The sequence below is a fragment of the Schistocerca cancellata genome, chromosome 2, assembly GCF_023864275.1.
Source record: "Schistocerca cancellata isolate TAMUIC-IGC-003103 chromosome 2, iqSchCanc2.1, whole genome shotgun sequence".
NCBI lineage: Eukaryota > Metazoa > Arthropoda > Insecta > Orthoptera > Acrididae > Schistocerca > Schistocerca cancellata.
This window is the reverse complement of record NC_064627.1, coordinates 341,184,121-341,209,121: the sequence shown is the minus strand read 5'-3', so window position 1 is coordinate 341,209,121 and position 25,001 is coordinate 341,184,121. Positions and strand designations below refer to the sequence as shown.

At 38.7% G+C, this 25,001-nt stretch overlaps 1 protein-coding gene across 1 annotated transcript in view; it reads left to right on the top strand.

Annotated features, from left to right (window-relative positions):
- Positions 1 to 25,001, top strand: part of LOC126153905 (uncharacterized) — a 198,989-nt gene that overhangs the window by 152,213 nt on the left and 21,775 nt on the right. The window contains exons 7-8 of the mRNA XM_049916101.1: positions 7,675 to 7,846; positions 18,236 to 18,420. Coding sequence (XP_049772058.1) covers positions 7,675 to 7,846; positions 18,236 to 18,420 — 357 coding nt within the window. The remainder of the gene's footprint in view (positions 1 to 7,674; positions 7,847 to 18,235; positions 18,421 to 25,001) is intronic.

Below are 25,001 nucleotides of genomic sequence, written 5' to 3'. Positions count from 1 at the left end.
CTCCGGTAGCAGCCAATCTGTTTTTGGATAAGTTTGAGCATGAGGTCATTGTAACTGCCATCTGCCAGCTGACATGTTTCTTCAGATATGTGGCTGACACATCCGTCATGTGGCCCCACATCTGGGAAAGACTGGGGGGCTTCTTGGATAATTTGAACTCATGACATCCCAAAATAATGGTAACCATGGAGCTAGAGAAATTTGGTCAGAAAATTACCCCATTTCCCTGCTGTCACCATTCTCAAAAATAATAGAAGCAATTATGAAATACAGATTAATAAATTACCTGAATAAACACAATCTTTTAAGCGACTCACAGTTTGGTTTCCGAAGTGGCAAAAACGCGGAGTCAGTCATAATAGAATTCACAATGGTTGTACTTGATGCTCTTGACAAAGATGAGTGTGTCAAAGGCATATTTTTGGATCTTTCTAAGGCCTATGATACAGTTGACCATAAGATTCTGTTAAATAAATCAGAAGCATTAAGAATAAGAGGGGTAGCTAATGACTGGTTTCAATCATACCTATCAGATAGGGTACAAACAGTGGTGATAACATATACTTCAAATAGATCTTAACATTTAGTGAAACACATATCAGAACCAAAATACATTAGTATAGGGGTTCCACAAGGTAGCATATTAGGACCAATACTATTCCTGATATACATCAATGACTTTCCATGTTACTCATGGTGAAAAAATTCTCTTCGCTGATGACAGCGATATTATAGTCACTGGAAAAACCAGAGAACTCCTTGCAGAGAAAGCAAATGAAGCTCCCAAGGAAGTTTACAATTGGTCAATGAGCAATAAGGTGACATTGAACATAAAGAAAACTAATGCCATGAATTTCAGTTTGAAGATGGAAAATGAAAATCTTAAATTAAATGTAGATGGCACCTCTATAGACTGTGTAACAAATCCAAAATTTCCAGAAATGAATACTGATTCTCAGTTGAAGTGGTGAGAACACATGAAGGTTCTTGCAAAAAGAATGTCATCAGCATGTTATGCTCTAAAAATCCTATCATCAGTGTGTAAGATGCAGTGTCTTTTAGTTACATACTATTCATATGTGCACTCAATTCTTAGCTGTGGCATTCTTTTTTGGGGAACAAATGCACTAAATATGAACACAATTTTCAAACTCCATAAAATAGCCATAAGAATCATAACCAAAAATGTTAGTCGATTGGTAATTACTGCACAAATGGTTCTGTCCATGACTATGGAACAAGAGCTAGGCTCAACTTACATTTGCCAAGAGAAAGTAAACATAAAACTCAAAACAGCATTTTCTACAAAGGAATAAAACTGTACAATAAATTACCAAAAGATATAAAAGAAATTGCAAAAATACACTTATTTGAAAAGGCAGCTAAAAAGTACCTGTTAAGCAATACATTTTATACATTGAAGGATTACTTAGATAAAACAGAGTAGGGGTTTGGTAAAAAAATGTTATACAAATAAATAATAGTAACAATTATAAAACATCCAACATTCCACATAACACCTTCACACTATGTTTTTTCTTCTTTTTTTCCTTTTCTAGAAAAACTTACTCCCAAGCTATGCATTGCACAATGCTAACACCTCTTTCTCTTTCTGAGCTCAATATGTCACTTATTATAGAGGAATGCTGACTCAGTTTTTCAGGATAGCAAATGGGAAGTTGTGTCACAGAAAATGGCCCAGAGATCACAGATCACCAGTGTGTGTGTGTGTGTGTAAGTGTGTGTGTGTGTGTGTGTGTGTGTGTGTAGTGAGTGAAGTGTTATGAAACAATGAGTGTATAGTGTGTGCAATGACTGATAGTGAGATATGAGTGAACAGTGTGGCATTACATTATTTAATAAGTTATTTGTGAAAGAAGTATAGTATACCAGGAGTAAATCTAATGATTATCTCTAACTAGAAGTCTGTAAATGTATGTGTATACAAATTAGCTTATTTTAAATTGGTCTAAACTTGTAAATACTTTAACATGTCCTATATCCTAGTAAAAAGAGATCTACAGATGAATAAAGCTACTACTACTACAGAAAGAAAAATGGCTAGGAGTGTACAAAATGAACGATATAAATGAAAAATTCGACACTTTCATTGATACATTAACCCATTTCTTTGAACTTGCATTCCCACTGAAAACATTAACCATACAGGGATCACAAAGGGAATAAGGGTTTCATGCCAGAAGAAAAGACTACTTCATGAAATATGTAACTCAAAAAATTCCTCACCTGTAGTACGCGCATACTATAAAAAATACTCCAAAATATTAAGAAAAGTAATAAAAGCAGCAAAAATAATGCATAATGATGAAATCATTTATAATTCAGCTAATAAATCAAAAGCTATGTGGAGTGTTATAAAAAAAGAATGTGGAGAATACAGACAACCTTGGAAAAATATAACACTATCACATAAAAATAAAAAAGTAACAAACCCCTTAGAAGTAGCTAACACATTTAACAACTTTTTCACAGGTGTTGCTGAAAATATGTTACAATCAAACTTTAAGAGCATCCAGGCAAATGAATATAAAATAAGTACATGTAGAGGATCAATGTACATCAGTTCTGTTTCACAAGATGAAGTAGCTAAAGCAATAAAAGGACTAAAAAATTCCAAATCGGCAGGTATTGATGGTATACCTGCAACAATGTTAAAGAAGAGCGCATCAAACCTAATTGAAGTACTCACACATTTATGCGACTGCTCACTTCAGGCAGGCACTTTCCCTGATGTGTTAAAAACATCAAAAGTTATTCCTGTATATAAAAAAGGGGATAAAGACAATGTAAATAACTACAGACCCATCACAATTTCCTCCTGCATCTCTAAAGTACTGGAAAAAGTTATGTATGAGAAACTTATGAAATTTATAAATAAAAACAGCATCCTATGTAATGAACAACATGGATTCAGAAATAAGAGGTCAACGACAACTGCTGTCCATGAGTGCATCAATTCCATCCTAAACCTGATGGACAAAAAACAGGAAACAATAGGAGTATTTATTGACTTGTCAAAAGCTTTTGACATGGTGGACCATAAAATTCTGCTATCAAAGCTAGAAAGATATGGTATTTGAGGTCCGTCCAACAAGTGGATCAGTTCCTTCCTGACAAATCGTATGCAGGCAGTGTGCGTCAAGCACACAAATATTGAACTAAAAACTGTGTCTAATCACTTATCTGACTATAAACAAATAAAATGTGGTGTACCCCAAGGATCCGTATTGGGACCCCTTCTGTTTCTTCTGTACATAAATGATCTAAGCTTAAATATTGATGCACACAAATCAATCATATTTGCAGATGACACCACGATTCTACTAAAAGGAGACAACGATGAACAGTTACAGCAGACAGTAAACACGGTCACGAAACAACTTAGCAGCTGGGCACAGAGTAATCAGCTTGTAATAGACAGTAAGAAAACCGTTGCTCTAAAATTCCACAATGTTCCTAACAAGGACATGTTTATCCCATCAGTCTCTATCAATGACGAACCAGTTGGTAACAGTACTGAAACCAAATTCTTAGGACTTTGGCTGCAGAGTAACATCAGATGGAATAAGCATATTGAATGTCTCAATGCAGAACTGAGCAAAACATGTTATCTTCTTTGTTCATTAAAATCATGCTGTAGTGAGAAAACAGTATTGAATGCATATCATGCGTACTTTCATTCTCGTCTTAGATATGGGGTCACCTTCTGGGGAAACTCTAAAATAGCTAATAGCACTTTTAAACTACAAAAAAGGGCCATTAGAATCTTGTTTGGGTGCAAGCCTAGAGACTCTTGTAAACCCCTGTTTAAGAAATCTGGTATTCCCCCATTACCGTGTGTATACATTATGGAAACCCTTTTGTTCTTTAAATTAAATGTAATAGGCAAGGACCAGAGGCTACAAAAAAACTGTGATATACGTGAGCACTTTACCAGACAAAACAGGAACTTACATATGACTCAAATCAGCACAGCACTGTGCCAAAAAGGTACTTTTCACATGGGAGTTAAGCTTTATAACAAACTTCCTGAAAACATAAAAGCTATCACTGAGGTCAATACATTTGGAAAATCTCCAAAGTCATATTTACAGCATCACTGCTTTTATTCCATTGAAGAATATTTAAATTTATGAAATGTGTTATATAAATACTTGTGTGTAAAGTGTATTATTGTAAGCTTAAATATGTATGCCTTGAAATTACTTTCAGCCTGTATATTTATAACTTGACTTGTCCAATGTCTTATGCATAAGCTGCTATGTAGACAACAGGACCAATAAAATACAATCTACAATCTACTACTACTACTACTGCCACCTTTTGGTGTCAGTATAACGTGTCTGAAGTCAACTGTCTCTATTGTCACCTACAGCCTCACATTAATCCTCATTGCAGCTTTAGTGAGGCATGGCCAGTCACAATGTTTTAACAGTTTAACAAATTGCACATTGGTTTCACAGAGTCAGAAAGGCTATCTTATCCAGCTCACTATTTATGTTAAAGACCCTGTTCAGACTGTCTCTTGTCTTACTCATTATTACTACCTAAACTTCCTTTCTGAAGACCCTACATAAAGGCACTTGACACAGCCCAGCACATCTAAGGGTCTCTCTACTTTCCCAAGTGCTCATTCACTGCACTCAGCCCTGAAGAAACATTGCTTATAAGATTCACAATAAATCCCACAACCCTTTGACAGCAAGCAAAGTTCCCACTCTTGGTGAAAAATACTGAAGACAGAAGCAATAATAAAAGATGTAAATACACAAAAAGATACATTGTTCATTAAGCCTACAGGTCAGTATATTTCAAGTTATACATAAACAAACAGTACGGTAATTATTTATCATGTTTTCTTTTTATTTAAGTGCATGTTATTTACTTTTAACTTAATTTGATGGAAATTGTGGTACTAAGTTTACAATATAATGTTTTTTGGAACATCTGGCTCATAAAAGTAGGCATAAGAAACAGTAGAATTTCAGATAATCTGAGATGTAGTCTAAAATGCATTTACGAACATCAAATCTTTACTTATGTGACAAAAACTGACATTAATGAGTGTATTCACCAAAAATGTGTTCATATCAAGCCCTATAAAATTTTTAGTGAATAAATTGCAGCTGCAAATACAAGTGTGTCATACCAGTTGGCAGGCATGGATGTATGGTTTCTATACTTCTCAGTGTTTGTGTCCTGTGATGATGATCTGCATCAGTTCAGCTGGTCAATGAAATCTCAGTAGTTTCCATCTGTTTTACCTTCAGCCTATCAGGCAATTTATGTGGCACAAATGTGCAATAGATCTACCTCGTAATAAACATATCTCTGAATGACAGCATTAAAACTGTTTTTGCTAATCTCTATTCCAGTCTCAGAGGCAGCAACCGATTTTGTGGCAGAATATGCTCAGGTTTGTTTGACATTGTGGCTGTCAACAGTTAGTGAATGTGACACATCATAAATAGTGTCTTTTCCATATAAAAAGTATTTTATCCAGTCATAAACAAAAAATTTACTGACAGTTTGCATGAACATACCATCCTTCTCATTGTGTAACAAAATTGCCCGTTATCAGTTGCTCCATTGCACTATCTCATTAGGCTCTGAACTCACTATATTTGGTTAGCTAAATGAAGTTGCTTCTGCTTACTGTTTTAGACATTCCTGGTACTTTTGAGCATGCTGCTCCAGTGCTCAGTTCTATGTAAGAATATTCAGCATCTGTCCTTATTTGGATATTGGTCAATTCACTAAAAATTTTAGCTGCACCATTTATTTTGTAACAAATTGATTGTGTTGCTGTCTGTTTTTTATTTATAAAAACCTGAAAGTTTCTACTGATGTAAAATGCATATTATTGCATCATTAAGGCCATTGTGTATGGCGTATGTCTGTTTACCCTACCAGAAATCATACAGCATGGCAACTGACATTAACTTGAGCATGGAAAAAAACTGGAAAACAGTGCTTGTAGGCAATGTCACCTTTCAGTCATTGCTGGGTACCATTCCTGAGGCAGCACTTGGACATTATTGCTGGCTGGTGTGGTCAAAGTTGTTCATGTGGAATTAGTGGAGTACAGTAAAGTATTTGTTTTCTTGAATAGGTTTCAGTACATTTCCAATTATGTCCTTTCATTTTAGTCAAACCTCAGTTTACAAAAAAGGTGTGTCATTAACATCAACATAGTACTTTGACATTTGCATCTCATTTCTAGTTACTTAAGTGGAAGATTTTGTCACAGGATGCACTAAATACATATATTGGCCATGCACAAGTGATTAGAGCAAGATAACATTAATTTTTCATGTTTTGTTCAGCCTTTTGTTTACATTAATCATTTATTATAGACTGATGGGCCAAAACATTATGACTACTGCCACCACAAGACTGAATGTCTTCTCCTAGTGTTGCAGTCACATGATGCAGTAAGGAAAGAATATAAGTGGAACAGAGATGAATTGGTGGTCTTTATAGCGAACATAACGACCACAAATGCGGAAATTCACTGATATGAGTGACTTTGAAGGAAGTCAGATTGTTATGGCCCTGAGCCTGAGAACAAGAATCTCTGAAATTGTGAAGCTCGTCAGCTATTTGCATACTACTGTCATTAGCATCTGTGGAATGTGATAGGAGGATGATGAAATAATGAGTAAGCCACTTGGTATTAGACATCCATGTCTCATCACAAAGCATGGAGACCAGAGTATTGCCTGCTGTGTAAAGCAGGATAGGCAGTGATTTGTGGCAGATCTGATGATAGAATACAATGCTGCTGCAGGCACACGTATTTTAGAGCACACTGTTCAAAGGCCATTGTTGAACATGGAACTCCAGAGCACATGATCCCCTACTTGTTCCCATACTGAACCAACAACATCATCAATTACAATTGGCAAGGCATCTCTGAGCTTCCACCATAGATCATTAGACATGGGTCACCTGGTCAAATGAACCACATTTCTTCTTACAACAGGTCGACAGTTTTGTCCTTACACACCATAATCTAGGTGCTTGAAACATGCACAGTGCCACAGATGCAGACCGGTGAGGGCAGAAGTATACAATGGGGTATGTTGAGTTGGGCATCTATGGCACCCATGGTAGTAATCAAAGGCACCATGAAAGCTGTGGACTACGTGAACATTATTGAGGGCCAACTGCATCGCTTCATGTGTGGTGTCTTCCCCTATGGCAATGAAACCTTCCAACGGGATAACTTTCGATGTCACAAGGTCAGACCTTGCTGCAGTGGTGTGAGGAACATGGCATTAAAGCCACTTTGATGTCTTGGCCAGCAAATGCCCATGACCTGTACCGGTTGGAACACATATCAGGTGTCGACTACAAACCACCAGCCTGTAATTTGCGGTAATTGCCTGAACTGAGCGGTGACATATGTTGTTGCATATCTTTGGAAACCTACCAAGGATGTGTTGAATCCAAACCATGCATAATCATGGCTGTATTCTGTCTGAAAATTGCACCAACACATTATTAAACAGATGGTCATTAATGTTTTGGCTCATCAGTGTATCCCTGTTTCTGGCTATGTCTGTCCAGTTCAGTTAAAATTCAACTGCAGATCTAGAATATAAATGAGATAGCAGCCATAGAAAAGATTTAGATGTTTTGTTATGATAGCTGTGGGAGCCGTCGTGGTCGGATGCCTGTGGAGGGTGACTGCCGAGCTTACATCGAGTGCACTGGTGATCGTGCACAACCCCGTCGCCTGATGTGTGGTCCAGGACTTGCCTTCCACGCTGTTCGCCGCATGTGTCTGCCTGAGTCTCAAGTGCCAGGCTGTTCTCAACAGGTATTGTAATTCACTTCACATTGCACTCATTTACACACGCAGATGGCTATTAGCACAGTGAGTTATTGATTGTTGATCAGGACAGGATCGCATACCCTATGAAAGACTAAGTCCACATTGTTTAAATCATTACTAACAGTAATCATCTGCTACTTTACAGTTGCCAAAGAACGTATTCCTAACAGGATTTCTGTAGAGTAAAAACTTATTTAATGAGTTAAAAATAGCATCTGCTTGTTTAGTGCATTGAAACTCTTAGACAGTGTAGTGAATACTCTTACTATACCATATATAGAGAAAGGTACCTCTGCCTGTAGTAGGAACTAAATTTGGAAAAACATTATTTAACATATAGGCATAATAGACCTATTTTGAGTGCTCTATATTTGTATCAATAGCTTAGGATAATGACATAGTATTATCAACATGTATATGATAAGGACATAGTGTCATCAACATGAATACTCCCCACTTAATATAAATCTGTATAATGTTTTCTTTTTTATTGTAAAATTAACAATATATAAAATTCCAAATGTGTGATATTGTACTACACTAATATTCATATGATTTATATATACATTGTTATGAGAATATAACCATCTTTATACTGTAATTGAACTTATTGACGAAGCCCATTGTATAAGAAAATACAGCTAATAAAGATTCTTATTCTTATTCTTATAGAATCCCACAAATGTTTAGAAAAAACGAGATCAGGTGTGACTTCATTTGACCTCATAAAGAAATTCTGATTTCTTCTGCCCCCTCCTCCTTTCTTTAATTCTATGCTTTCTCTACATAGTTGTTTCACAAAGATTGTGTCAGCTTATTATTATAAAGCAGAGAAATTTTTTCACTTATTCCATAAATTTGATCAATTACTTCAGTGTCCACTCATATAGCTAAATTACACTTAAATATGCAATGTATATAATTTCAGAAGACATACTAATAGGTAACAACAATATGAGGACAGCTTCTTACTCACCACAAATAGGAAGCATTTAATTGCAGACAGGCCCAATGAAAACACACACACACACACACACACACACACACACACACACACACACACAAGCACAACTCATACAAACATGGCCACTGTCTTCAGGGGCCAAGCCCCAACTGTAGACTGTGATTGCACTTGAAGTGAGCTGCAATCTGCTGGGATGGAGGCAGGTGAAGCAAATGTATCAGAAGGTGTTGAGGTTCTGGTGGAATGTGAGGACAACCTATCACATTTTTCCAGAACCTTAACATCTTCTCCCCCATTCACTTCACCTGGTCCTCCTCAACCCAAAAAGCTACCTTCCTTGATGCTGACCTCAACTTCAAAGATAGCTACGTCAGTACCTCCCTCCTCATCAAACCTACCAGCCACCAATAGTACCTCCACTTTGACAGCTGCCACCCATTACATACCAATATGTTCCTCTCATACAGTCAAGCAACCTAAGGTCATCACATCTGTAGTTACAAGCAGCCCCCTAATATACCAAGGGTCTCACTTAGGCTTTCACAGGCTGAAATTATCCTCCCAACACTGTACAGAAATAGATCTCGTGTGCATTCTCTCTCCAATCACCTACCACCTCCCACATATGCACTCTTTAGCCACAAAAGAGCACTCCTCTCATAGCTGACTCAGTACCATTCAGGACTTTAACAACTGATTCACATTCTCTACCAGGGTTTTCATTGCCTCTAGTCATGACCTGAAACTAGCAATATCCTTCCCAGTATCTTCCCCACCCCTCCTACAATAGTATTCTGCTGCCCACCAAAGTTACACAGTATCCCTGTCCATCCCTACTCCAACCCTCTCCCAACCCCTTGACTCATGGCTCATATTCCTGCAGTATAGCTAGATGCAAGACCTGACCCATACATCCTCCCATCACCACCTACTCCAGTCCTGTCACAGGCATCTCCTATCCCATCATAGGCAGGGATGTCTGTGAAAACAGCCATGTGATCTACAAACTAAGCTGCAACCATTGTGCCACTTTCTGCATGGGCATGACAACAAACAAGGTGTCTGTCCACAGGAATGGCCACCATCAAACTGTGCGTAAGAGGCAGGTGGATCACCCAGTTGCTGAACATGCTGCCCAACACAATAAGCTTCACTTCAATGACTGCTTCACAGCCTGTAGCATCTGCATTCTTCCTACCAACACCAGCTTTCCTAAACTGCACTATATCCTTCGTTCCCATAACCCCCTTGATCTCAAACTTTGCTAGTCTCTGTCCAACACCTACTTATCCCCTACCCTGCTCCCACTTCAGCAGTACACACAACTTGTGTCCCACCAACATACCTACTAGTCTCTTCTCCTTCTCTTCTTCTCTCCTCTTATTTCTCCCTTTCCCCTCCCCCTACCAACTAACCCCCCATCCCTTCCTTCCCAACCTGCACCCCTGCACAGCCACCTGACTCTGCAAGTAGCAGCCCTTCCTGTCCCCACCTCTTCCCTGCCCACTCCCATAGGCAGCACAGCAGTGCTGTATTGGAAAGTGATCAACAACTTACCGATTAGAGGTGCCAGTTACAGATTATCTGAATGATCACAGGTATTACACTCTGCTATGAGAGAAACTTGAGAATCAGGTGCATCAAACCAGTTGCTCAGTATGCAGTGTGGCACTTACCACAGTAATACAGAAGACATTGTGGTGAGACCACTCCACTACCACTCTCTCTTAGAACTTTGTTGTCAAGGGGATTAAAACTTTAGTCTTCTTTACTTCCTTCTTAAATACCGCAAACAGTATGTATTTTGTTACTGCCGATGCTTCAATCCTGTACAAGAAAATTCTCTTAGTCTGTTGTCTTGTTGTCATAGAATTTATTTTTCCCGACATCCTCCTGACCTCAGAACAATTGCCCCTTTTATAATTCTTTCGGTTAACTACGTTCTGACATTAATTATTCCTCCTTGAAGACAAGATTTAGAAATTCGAAGAACTATCATAGGCTCCTTTCTGCACCAGTCTGTTTATATAACATAGGGGAAACTCTACTATCCAGTTTCCATCTTAACCCGTTTCTGGTTCAGATTCATTGATAATATTGTCAAGATATGCAACCATTGTAAATACAGCCAGCCTTTACTCTTGCCTCCAGAACCTCAACAGCCACTCCTGAATCAACTCATTGCTATATGTGAGCTCCCCTCTAGGATATTCCAAAAATTATCACTGAAGAAAAAATGTCAACCAACCACAGTTTTTGAATGACTGATTTATTTCACTTTAATTAGTTTTGGGCCTGAGCCCATCATCAGACATCAATAATGGTTTCTTGTACAAATATCACACATTTGTTCTTTGTTGTGTGTGCAGTTGTACTGTTGTTCTTCATGTTCACATTGAGATACTGTGGAATCTCATTTCCTGCTAGATCCATGTTGCCAGAGTGGAACTGCAGACATTAATTTTGTTGCCGACGCTGCAGAGATTGCACTGGAAGCTGTTGAGGAGATTGACTGTGCTGCAAAAGTTTCACTGGAAAGCCCTTACACATCCCATTCTCTTCCCATGTGATTTCTTCCCCTCATAAATGTAGTCTGTACTAGAGTAACTAAATGTGTGGATAGCAACATGGGTGATTTAAGTACAGTAGTATCAGCCTCATTGGGTGATAATGGGTGATGTTTAGAGGCCATAGAGTCTGGACCAGATGTACAGTCAAGCGCATGTGCTGGTGGTTTTTGTGTGAAGCAGAGTGGAACTGCAGACAGTAATTTTTTTGCTGATACTGCAGAAATTGCACTGGAAGCTGTTGATGAGGTTGATTGTGCTGCAAATGTCTTAAGTAATGAAGGGTACACATGCCTTTATTTCCAAAGCATGACTGAGCAAGGTGGTGCAGTGGTTAGCACACTGGACTTGCATTTGGGAGAACAATGGTTCAAACCCGTGTCTGGCCATCCTGATTTAGGTTTTTGATGATTTCCCTACACCACCTCAGGCAAATGCTGAGATGGTTCCTTTGAAAGGGAATGGCTGACTTCCTTCCCCATCCTTCCATAATCCAATGGGACCGATGACCTCACTGTTTGGTCCCCTCCCCTGAATCAACCAACCACCCAACCAACCAAAGCATATAGATTCATCACTCCTGGGGTGTCGCGGCCTCCTCAGAAGCAGAAACTAAGTAGGAGAAGGAGGAGGAAACATGTTTGTAAGAGAAATGTTTAGACTAACATGGTATATCCCTGAAATCAGTCATAAATTTCATTTGGTACCCCTTATGTACATGCTTTTGCTAATAATCATTGGTACTGAGTCAAATGCTTTACCAAAAATCAGGAAATACTGCATCCCCCCAATGCCTTAATTCATTGATTTCAGGATGTCATGTCAGGAAAGGACAGGTTTGGTTTTGCAAGACAGATTGATGTCAGTGATATTGGGGAAAACAGAAGGAGGATTAAAGTTTAATGGCCCGCAGTGATAGTGGACAGTAGTTTTGTCTGTCACTTGTGCTACCTTCTGGCCCATGTGTGTGACCTGTTTTCTTCCAACTGCTGATTAAAGTTTTTGTTCAAGGGATTTATGTTTATTATAGGTAGATGAAGGGCTAATTCAAATGCAAGTTCTGTGTAGAATGTGACAGCAGTTCCATTGGCCCCTAGAACCTCATTCAGTTTTAGCGATTTCAACAGTTTCTCAGTGCAGCTGATACAAATATCTATGTCACTTATCTTTGCAATAGTGAAAGAATTTGACTGCAGCAGTACTCCTTTATCTTCATTTGAAACCATAGTTCAGCACTTCTGCTTTTGCATTGTTAATCTTGGATTTATTACTTGGGTCATCTGTGAGTGTATAGATACTAATTTTAGTGCCACTAAGAACCGTTACAAATGACCAGAATTTATTTGGCTTTTGTGGAAGTCCTTCCATAAGATTCTGCAACAATATTTGTTGAAGGTTACATGTTCTTCTCAGCGTCTTTCTATTGATAGTGCTATACTCTGTTTTACACACATTATGCATTATTCACTGCTTTTTAATTTTTTTTTTTTACACACATTATGCATTATTCACTGCTTTTTAATTTTTTTTAAAGTTTCTTTTCAGTGAGGGAGGTTTCCTGCTATCATGTTCTGCTAGCCACATAGCAACCCAATGCTTGATCAACTGTTCTTCTCAACTTGAGCCACAGTTTCTCTACATGATCCTCTCCAGATTTAAAAGTTCCAGCTTTTTCCTTGAAAGAGTACAATGCTCCTCTTTGCCTATTTTACTGAACATGCAAATCTTTGTATTTGTTTTGTTGCCCTCACTACTGTAATGGCATCAACTGTTCTGGGTAGTTTAGACCCTATTTGAGGGTGGGGGCCAAGTGTAGACCTTGTCAGGGCAGCCAGTTGATCCCTTTCCCCCATGTGTTGATGGGCATGTTTACATATGCACGCTTTAGGAGTTATGTAGTTCCCCTGTCCCAGTGCTGCAGGTTCATCCTGGATTTCGAAAACACTGCTGGTCGCCAGTCGGATGACCACACCAATGTGTTGAGGACCACCCCCAGCCCATACTGGGATGTATCTGTGGCCAGGAGCAGATGCGTACCACAATGAAATGTTGCAAGATATGGTGCAAAATGAAGACTATCCTTAAACTGCATAAAAGCATGCTGACAGGCTGCAGACCAAACAAAAGGAGCACTTTTCTGAAGCAACAAATGCAAGAGGCGGGTGATACTACCCATTCTGGGAATAAATTTGTGATAATACACGATTTTTCTGAGGAATGTCTGAAGTTCCTATGGGTTAGAAGGATGGGGCAAAGCTGTAGTGGAGGTGACATATTGTCCCATGGGCCACATGCTCTGCCAGGAAATTTCAAGACCAAAATAAACAATGGAAGGCTGGAAAAAGTTAGACTTAGCAAGATTATATTTGAGGCCCACAGCTTGCATAACAGTAAACAGAAAACAGAAGTTAGGTAGGTGATCCTCCGTCATGGCACCTGTCACAATGATATCATCAAGATAGTTATGCATTGAGGGATAACTGTCATAACCTGTTCTAAGAAATGTTGAAAGATGGCAGGTGTGCTAGTGATCCCAAATGTTACCCACTGATACTAATAGAGACTGAAATGAATATTAACCACAAGCAACTGTTTAGAGGCCTTGTCCAATGAAGTCTGAAGGTAGGCTTCAGCCAAGTCGACTTTTAAAAAGAATTGTTCCCCAGCCAAATTTGTGAGCAACTACTCCAGACGAGGCAGGAAGTAGGTGTCTATGACTGCCTGTGCATTAATAATAACTTTGAAGTCACCACAGGGCTGGAGCTGACTGGATGGCTTCTTTATTACCACTAAGGGTATAGCTCACTCACTTCAGGAAATCAGTCATATCACTCCCAGTGACGTTAAGTGATCTGGGCCCATCTTAACCTGATCACCTAAAGCTACTGGCAAAAGCCACACCTCCCAAAAAAATGAGAGTGGTCAGAGGGTTTGAGGGCAATGTATGTTGTGAAATTGTTTGCACAACCTGACTCTGGGTCAAATAGATACAAAATTCAAACACAAGGAATCCAATTCATGATAAGGCTTTTGGTCTGACACCAGATGCACCACATCAGCAACAGAGAAACCAAAAGTTGCAAAGGTATCTAACCCAAGCAAATATTTAGTACTTGATCATTAATCAATTATGTAACGGAGTGGACAACTGACTTATAAACTGGCTATGAATTGGCTAAGAACAGAAAAGTGCTTTTTGTTTCAGCTTACAAATTGACACTCACAAATTGCCAGCAGTAGGGACCCTAGCCTGGTGTACATCTATGTGTTGAGTAGACACACAGCAGCCCCTGTGTCGACTTGTAGTACACATTTCAATGGAAAGTTTGTTGTGGGCTTCAGATAATGGAAAATGTGGCAATGAAACAGTATGAATATTAATGTCCATTGATTCCTGTAATGACTCCTGTAGAGGTGGGGCTAGGGTGGGGGGTAGACATTGACATACCTCTGCTATGTGACCCGCTGTTTTTTTTAAATTCCAAGAGGCCCACTGCTTGGGGCAGGGTGTCTGTTAATGCTGCACAAAACAACAACATTGTCAACAATGGTGACATTATTCCAAGCCTCTAATTAGTAACTCACAGCATGGGAGGCCTTGAACAACTGTGCAGCATCAAAACCTCTTCTAATACAAGTTCTGCAAACTGAAGAGTACATTTACGCACCTCCTTTCCTGGAGCCATGCAAATGATGGCCTCTCTGACCATAGTGATGATGATGATGATGATGTTTGGTTTGTGGGGCGCTCAACAGCGTGGTTATCAGCGCCCGTACAATTACCCAATCTGTGCTCAGTCCAATTGTGCCATTTTCCTGGATGATGATGAAATGATGAGGACAACACAAACACCCAGTCATCTCGAGGCAGGTGAAAATCCCTGACCCCGCCGGGAATCGAACCCGGGACCCCGTGCTCGGGAAGCGAGAACGCTACCGCGAGACCACGAGCGGCGGACTCTGACCATAGTGTGTGCATAAGGCTCCAAACTGGCACTTATGATTGAGGCCAAAAAGCTTGGTCACCCTAACTTTGGAACAACTGCTGCAGCTGCTTGTGACACTGGTAGAATTCAACTCATGCCTTGACCACATGTGTATGCTTGTGGTGATAGGATGGTAGCAAACTACACAGATTGTCAAAAGAAAGTGATGCTGGTTTTGCATAGGAGCTAATTGGTACAATGAGTGATACATCTGATGGTGTATTCACAATAAATAAAAAACCTTACAGACCTTTGTGTTGGCCACCTGGAACGCTATAAAATGTTGGTAAAGCCACTTCTCATAAGCATACCAGTCTTCACAGATTCATCAAATGAGCTAGCCTGAATAATGCAGCCAACTGTTGTTCCAACATTGCCATATGCACCTGAAGTCGGTGCAAAAGTGACTGGAGTAAAACCTCCATGGAAGAGCCAAACAGCAGAAAAAATACAGAATCCAAAACACATAAAAACTCAACCCTCAATGTTGCCACTTGTGTTCTAAATAGGAACACAAGGAAAAAAATGACTGTAAAAGAGATACAACTAGCATACACTGACAGTATTTACATATGTGGAACAGATTTAACGTCTGTGTCACTGGTGTTTTGCTGCACGTGCATAGCAGATCTCATGATGGTGGTTGCTTATGGTCTGCCCTTGGCAGCCACCTCAGATAATTGCAGACATGCTATTCTAATGTCAGCGTGCACACTACATTTGCCACAGCAGCCTGTTTTATGTCTGGTATGGTTGGTGAGTGTAGTAAACAGCAGATTGCTACAGTTACCTTTACTGCTTCCATTATTTTTATATGAACAGATGTGTTGCATCATCCCAATAGGTCATGCAGACATGTTGCTATTGTGACGCCTCCTGGGCTGATCAGAAGGCCCGAGGAATACCAATAGATGGTATGCATAGCTGCAGTGACCAGCTAATCTAGTGACCATTTTATGTATTTATTTTTAAATTTTAATTTTTAGTATATTTCTTCTTCTCATGTTAATGTGTATTTCAGTGACTAATTGGAACAGTATATACAAGAAAGGCTGTGTGTATAAGCACTTGACACCCAGTCGTAAATCATAAAATTATCTGTGGTAGTTTAATTATAGGGCTTATGAAAGCACCAGAATTTCTGTATTATTGTTTGAATAAAATCTGATCCATTTCTGACTGATATTATCCATGAAATACTTACAAATAAGAATTACACATTTTCACATATTCCCAAGCAAATGATTCGCGGGTTGAATGAATAGTAATGCCTCCACCTTCGTTAATTGGGTTTGGATGGGAACGCTTTAATAAATCAAATGCACAAATAATCCTTAGAATGTGATCTTTAATTACCAATATCCACTTCTCCACATAATCACCAGCGAATTGGAGACATTGCTGCCAACAGTGAACAAGTTTTCTGAAGCCGTCATGGAAGAAGTCGGCACTCTGTTTCCACACCACAGTCTCACAGTTCTCTCCACATCTTCATCAGAAGCATAATGATGTCCCCGCAGATCATCTTTCATTACTGGGCACAGATGGAAGTCAGACGGTGCTAAATCTGGACTGTATGGAGGATGCCGTACAGTGGTGTCCTTTCATTTCAATAGTCAACATCCGGGCTACCCATTGCGCACAGATCTTCCAATAGCCAAGCAAAGCAATAATGTGACCCACACCTTCTTGTGAAATGCCAATTGTGCTTGCAAATTCTCTTTGAGTGATGATGATCGTCCTGTATTTATATGTCAACATTTTGCTTGTGAAACTCAGTGGTTGCTGTCACAGGACGTCCAACTCTTTGATTGTCATGCAGGTCAGATGTTCCCACCTCAACATCTTTAAACTTACTCATTCAATGACATGCAGTACTCACATCAACACAGTCACCATAAACTGCTTTCATTTTCTTATGAACCTCCTTTGGGGTGACACCTTCTGTTGTCAAAAATTCAATGACTGCGTGTTGCTTAAATTGTATTGACCAACCGTCTGCACAGGGTTCCATACTTTACACTGTAACAACACAACTGTTTAGTGCAAAGGCTTCCTGCCAACTGGAGCTGTAGAGAAGAGGCTATAGAACAAGCCAGTACCTGCTGCATACCAATGCTGCCAACTATTGAGGAGTTACAAAGGTGGAGGCATTACTATTCAGTCAACCCTCATATAAGTAGTTCATTTTACCCTCCCCTTTTCTTTTCAAAACTTGTATATTTGTTTAACAGTATTGAACTTTTTTGTTTAACAGTGATGAATCTCCAGAATTGGTGAGTCACCAGTGTATGCTGAATACTCTGTCTGGTGAAACACAAACTTCTCTTCTTGCATTCTCATTAATCTACACATAAGAAATGGAACCCAGTACACAGTAAACTACAGCTCTTACAGACTATGTAAAGTTGCAGTGAAACACTGTTACAACCTCATTGTTACAAATGCATAACATACTGAAACAACTACTTCTGTATATTAAATGGGAACATTTCATAAAATCTGCTTTTTGCAAGAGAAGTGTCTTACTATGTAGATCGATGTTATGAAATGCACATAACTATGTAATAAATGATACATATAGAGTGTAATGTTGAAACTACAAAATGTCTTGTAAGCATACCACAGTTTGTTCCATGATAACATGTCCCCAGCCTACCTGCTTTGTATAAAATGTTTTTCCATCTTTACAACAAATAAACTTCGACTTCCTGGTGTTGCAAAAAATATACAACACAACTGATATCCTGTGTTTGTAGTAATCAAACTATAACATTTCATCAAGACTTTTTGCTACATTATTATAATGTTGTTGTTATGTGTGTCATTGTGAAGCAGTTAAATTTCCTGTTGTTAGGAGAGCATCACAAGCCCTCCTCATGTAAACCCTCCAGCTACCACAGCAACTTCACAAACGAAACAGGTGGCATCATCTCCAGTCCAAGCAACATCAGTGACACCAGCTGTCACCAACACTCATGCACCACAGCATCCATTCTGCATCACTGAGGGCCGGTTTATAGACCATTCAAACTGCAGGAGGTAAGACTTGTCACTGTTGTGACTACATGATATTAAGCAAAGAACAACCCACATCAGTATATTAGCAACAGATTTACAAAAAGATACCATAAGCTAGATTTGAATTATGACTGGTTAACTGTGTATTTAACACATCCAGAATGTTTATTTCTGGTTCTTCATGTGTTCAGAACAAATATTTTATTTTTCATGGATTTTTTGGTAAAAAAAATAGACACCATTACTCAAACTATTTTATGCATAGTCTTCCATCATAGTTTTTTTTAAAAGCCTCAATAATTTTGACCAGTGTTGAACAACTTCAAATATTCTACATATAATTACACAGAATAGATGTTAATCACTGAACAGAATTAATTATCTAGACTTTTAAAATAATTGTGTCAAATACTGTGAATAAAATAGTTTGAATATTCTTAGAATCACTGGTAACTGCTGGCAACAATGTTGCAATCAGTAAAACACAGTTATAAATATTGGGGAAAATATTAGTCCAGTTATGTTTTGAACACTTTGAGACTTCTAGGTACAAACCTGGCAGAGAATGAGATGCCTAATGCATTGGTTTAAATTCAATTTGCAAATTTACTTGCAAGCAAAGAATCAAACAAAGGAAACATTACAAAAATGTGGCCATAAATTTCAAAGTAGACTTGCAGCAGATACTTTCATGAGCCAGTGTACAGAGCAGAGCACAGCTAGCAAGACACTGAATAAAGGTTCTGAATGCTAACAAGTGTCAGTTTGTAGTACATGTAACAAAATTTAAACACTTTGCAGTGTTTTCTAAATTCCATTGAAACTCGTTACAAATCAGATTAACTCTTTACACTGAACTCAGTACTAATATTTACTTGCTTACTATTTTAATGTCCCAATGTGGTCACCTATAATTGCAACAAGTCCATACTACCACTATGCTGAACCACTTTATCACAAATGGCTCATTGATCTCCCGGTCTTACCGACACAGACCTCCGCTCTTCAATGACAATAATCGGCAAACCTTATTCACTCCAACAATGACAGCAACAAAAAACCACTCTTCCTGCCTACTCCAGGGTTTGGTCACATGATCAACTGCTGCAGTCAAGTCTGTTATTTTCCCTGGCCCACCTTCTCAGATATACACTTTACACTGTTTTGTATACATTATGAAAATTCAGTTAACATATTCTTAAATGTACATTAATTTAAATCTTATCCAATAACTAAATGTCTACACTTTATCCTTTTGATTTATTATTTTACTTTTGCTCAGAAAGGAAATTACAGTAGCTAGTCAAATACATGTCTGTATTCTACTGTGGCACCATGAGACTCAAAGCACATTCCTTAAATGTTTTTTTTATGAACATAATAAATCATATTGACATAATTTATTACATCATAGTCCCTACTGCAACATCAACATGCTGAAGCTAAATAATAGTCTTTGTGTGCAGAATTCTGTTGTATCACAGCTTAATTCAAAATTATAAATAATTTAACAATTTGTTTTTGTGCATATTGCACAACAAGCTTGCTTATCATATAACCAATGTCAACCATATTTGTTGGTGTATCATATGTGTTAATAAGAAGCCTGCTAACAGTTATTACGTGTTATAAATAAATAAACATGTAAACTTTAATGACTTCTAAATCAGAGTCATATAAATATGGTAATAATTTTATCAAACAATGGAAACTCGAGGTTTCGATGTCAACTATGTAAGGAAAAGATTGAGTACTACCATGAAGATGATACATTAAGTTGTAGACAGGCAGAATTGAAAGACACTTACACATTCAGTTTTGACCATAGTGTTCATCAGACAAAGAAAGGGAAACACACACCATTTATTTACAACACCTAGTATATCTCACACACACATGACCTCAAATCTAGCAGCTCGGATCAGAATGCAACTGTCACATGTAATGGAAGCAACAATCTGGAGAGGGCAGGGAAGGTAAAGGATAGTAGTGTATGGGTGGGGCTTCTGACAATTCTAGAAATGTCCTTTCATTTTCTGTACTTCAACTGTAGGCAGTTTTCGCTATTTTAGAGGATATGGCATACTTTTAATGCAACACATTCAGTTGCCAGACCACCTTGGCATTCACCTCCTTTGCTGCCAGGTGTGTTAGCTTTGGGCTTTCCCCAGTGCCATGCACTGTCCACAGACAAACCAGTCCTCAGACGCTTTACTCCTGCTGCAGCTCTGGCCAGCCTTCTCGATTCACCTAGCCTCGCCATATACAACAAAAAACCAGTTCTCCACTGCTTGCCTCCATATAGCACTCAACAGATGGCTGAATGGCCTCCCCCCTACCCCCCCCCCCCCCCACCCCCCACTTACCACCATTTTGTGTCAATTTTGCCCATCGCATTTGAGACAAAGTAGCACAGAGAATACACTCCTCAGTTAAAATTCCAAGTAATTACTTATTATTTGGACCACAAAGGTGTGTGCTAATATTGTTGTTGTGTATTAGACTATTAGCCAGCCTGTCCATCACCTTATATGTACCTCAGTTTATACACACTTTTGTTTCTTACTCTAGAATCATATGATGTCATAACACTTAAATCACACAAGAGAAAACTGACATTGGTTGACACTATTCATTGCTTGTTGATAGTGTTAATTCCAGTCCTCATTGTCTTCAGTCTTCATAAGGCCCTTCTTTTTTAATTTCTATATATATATATATATATATATATATATATATATATATTAAATATGTCTGCTTGTGTCGGTATATGTGTGGATGGATATGTGTGTGTGTGCGAGTGTGTACCCGTCCCTTTTTCCCCCTAAGGTAAGTCTTTCCGCTCCCGGGACTGGAATGACTCCTTACCCTCTCCCTTAAAACCCACATCCTTTCGTCTTTCCCTCTCCTTCCCTCTTTCCTGATGAGGCAACAGTTTGTTGCGAAAGCTTGAATTTTGTGTGTATATTTGTGTTCGTTTGTGTGTCTGTCGACCTGCCAGCACTTTCATTTGGTAAGTCACATCTACTTTGTTTTTATATATATATATATATATATATATATATATATATATATATATATATATATATATATATATATATATATATACCCAACAAAAGCGCTGGCAGGTCGATAGACACACAAATACACACAAAACTCTAGCTTTCGCAACCAACGGTTGCCTCGTCAGGAAAGAGGGAAGGAGAAGGAAAGACAAAAGGATTGGGTTTTAAGGGAGAGGGTAAGGAGTCATTCCAATCCCGGGAGCGGAAAGACTTACCTTAGGGGGAAAAAAGGACAGGTTTACACTCGCACACACACACACATATCCATCCACACATACACAGACACAAGCAGACATTTGTAAAGGCCAAGGGTTGCAGCCAGAGATGGGAACTTTAAGTGTGAGGCCTTTGGGGGTGATGCCAAATGTCAGACAAGCCTGAGAAAATAAAATATGGGAGTGTAATCTGGCTAGGGCGAAGGCATGTTTGCGGAGGGAATGTAAATAAAACTTAATGGGGTCGTTGTGGAGGTGTTGTGAGGGTGACATGGTACTGGAAGGTGGAAAGTGGAACACGAGGCTGAAATGAAAATGAAAATAAATATAAAAATATAAAAATATAAAATATAAAATATAAATAAAATATAAAATATAAATAAAATATAAATATATTTTTCCCACGTGGAATGTTTCCCTCTATTATATATATATATATATATATATATATATATATATACCCTAGCCGAGCCTCAGGTACAGGGCGGGTCGCAGGTGGCGGATAGCGAACGATCCATCAGATATGGTGGACAGCTGCGAATAAGGGGAAACCCAAATAAGCAGTCCCGGACCGAGGCGGCAGCATCACGAGGGTGTGGGAGGGTGACTTTTGGCAAGGGTCACACTCATTCAAAAACCACAGAACCCGAAGACGTTGCTGTGTCATGGCGAGTAAGTGCCGCCATTACAATAAGCATTGTCAACACCCAAATCCAGGACGCGTCTGAAGTGGGAACCATCGGCATCCTGGTCAGCGTCTGTTCACACAATGTGCGGCTGGTCATAATGTGCCAGGAACTAACAATCCCTGGTTCTAAACACCCAGTGGAAACACTGGACCAACTTGATTACAAGCAAGTATGACTCGTGCAAGTAATAACAACATTACCCCAGGTGGTAACCAATCCACCCATCAACAGATGGCAACCAGGAATTCGGATTCTGGGGAACCTGGACTTACACGATTACATCAGAGAAAGTCGGAGCTCTCTGGCAAACTTCCACTCAAAACACCTACATACATTGGAACCTTTAACATAAATACATTAATCCAACCAGGAAAACTTCTAAACCTTACAACAGAACTTGAAAAGCAAAAGATAGTAATACTAGCTTTACAGGAGACGCGTTTTACAGATGAAGAAACATCAGATTATGGCAACTATCGCATCTTTAAGAGCAAGACGGATAAACGAATCGGAAGAGGAGCCCCCCATCTCGGGATGGCGTTTGTCATACACAAGAGCGTGCTCAGCTCCATCAAGGAAGTTACTCCCGTAAATAATAGGATAATGACGATGCGCTTACAATGTGCCAACAAAACATACACAATGGTTAATGTTCATGCTCCCACAAACGGAGACAACAAGAAAAACCCCATAGAAACAGAAAAGTTCTGGGAAAATTTGGAGAATATAATGGCCAAGATTCCAAAAGATGATACAAAAGTTCTACTCGGCGATTTTAATGCCCAAATTGGTAGAGAGAAAATCCACCAAAAGACCGTAGGCAAATATCCTGCACATAAATTTACCAATAAAAATGGTACAAGGCTCGTCGAACTATGTAAGCAGAATAACCTGAAGATAATGTCAACATCTCTAAGAAAATGTCCAAGAAAACAAAAGACATGGAGATCTCCTATACAACAAATTGGCGAGTTTCAAATAGATCATGTGGCGATTTCATACCCAGTACAAAAAGAAATTTACGACGTCCAAGTACGCAGAGGAGCAAACATTGATTCAGACCATTACCTAACTAGAATTAAAATCAAGTTTACAGCACGAAGAAGTCATCAGAAGAAAACAGAAATACAGAAATATGACACCAAGAAGATTAAAGAATCTAAAGTAAAAGAAGAATGGGAGAAGGAAAAGGCAAACACATGGGAAGAATTTCATTCTAAAATCACGCGAATAGCTAAGGAAACTATTCCCTTGATAAAGATATTCAAACACCCTTGGTGGGATTCAGACTGTGAAAATGCATTGGAAAGGAGAAAAAAGGCATTTCAAGAATATAACAGTAAAAAATCACAAGAAAGTCTACAGTTATTTAACGAGGTTAGAAAACAGGTTTCAAAATCTATTAGGCAAGCAAAAAGGAAGTACACAAAGGCACAACTGGATGCCATAGAAGAAAATTTCCAAAACTATAATACAAGAGACTTCTACAGAACTTTCGCAGATAAAATACGAGGATATATCCCTCAAAATTTATGTTTCAGAAAACCAGATGGTAAAGTAGCCCTAACAAACCAGGAAAACTGTCAAGTATTGGCTCAATATTTTTCTAACCTACTAAATTGCCCAGAACCTAGTTTAAGGTTTCCCAAAGAAATCAGTGCCAACGCTCAACCGGATTCATTACCACCAACACAGGAAGAAATCAAATGTCACATTAAAAACTTAAAAAATAATAGAACATCTGGCGAAGATGGCATTGTTGCAGAGCTATTAAAAAACCTAGGACCAAAGACGTTGCAAGAGCTCACAAAAATAATAACAAAAATATGGGAAACAGAAAAATTACCAGAGGATTGGAAATGTGCCCTTATTCACCCGTTACATAAAAAAGGAGACAGAACAAATGTCAATAACTACAGGGGAATTTCACTTTTACAAGTCACCTACAAAATTCTCTCAACATGCCTGCTGAAAAGAACACAAGAGCAGCTGGAACGCCAAATTGGTGATTATCAAGCAGGCTTCCGCCCCGGTCGCTCATGCATAGAACAAATATTTAATTTAAAGACAATATTAAAACACAAAGCAATTAGAAATGCCCCCATAATTTGTACATTTGTAGATTTTAAGAAAGCCTATGACTCAATAGACCGGCAATCTTTGTTTAACATTTTAGAGGAACTTGGACTTGACTCCAAAACACTAAGGCTTATCAAAGAATCACTGACAGACACTGTATCTAAAGTTAAATTCAGGGGAGAAATCTCTGAACCTTTTCTCATAAAAACTGGAGTACGTCAAGGTGACGGGCTATCTCCACTTCTGTTTAATATAGTCCTGGATAAAGTCATTAAGGAATGGGAAAAAGAATTAAAAAATCAATCCTACTGGAAACCAATCCATCTTGGTAGAACCAAAGACAACGTGGAGATATCTTGTTTAGCATTCGCGGACGACTTGGCCATACTTGCAGATGATGAAGAAATCGCCACCAAACAAATAGAGATCCTTAAGGAATGCGCGGATAAAGTAGGTTTACAAATTTCGTTTCAAAAGACAGAATTTTTCTGTACAAAATTACATATACACAGTTTGAACACAAAATATGGAAAAATAAATAGAGTAAAACATTT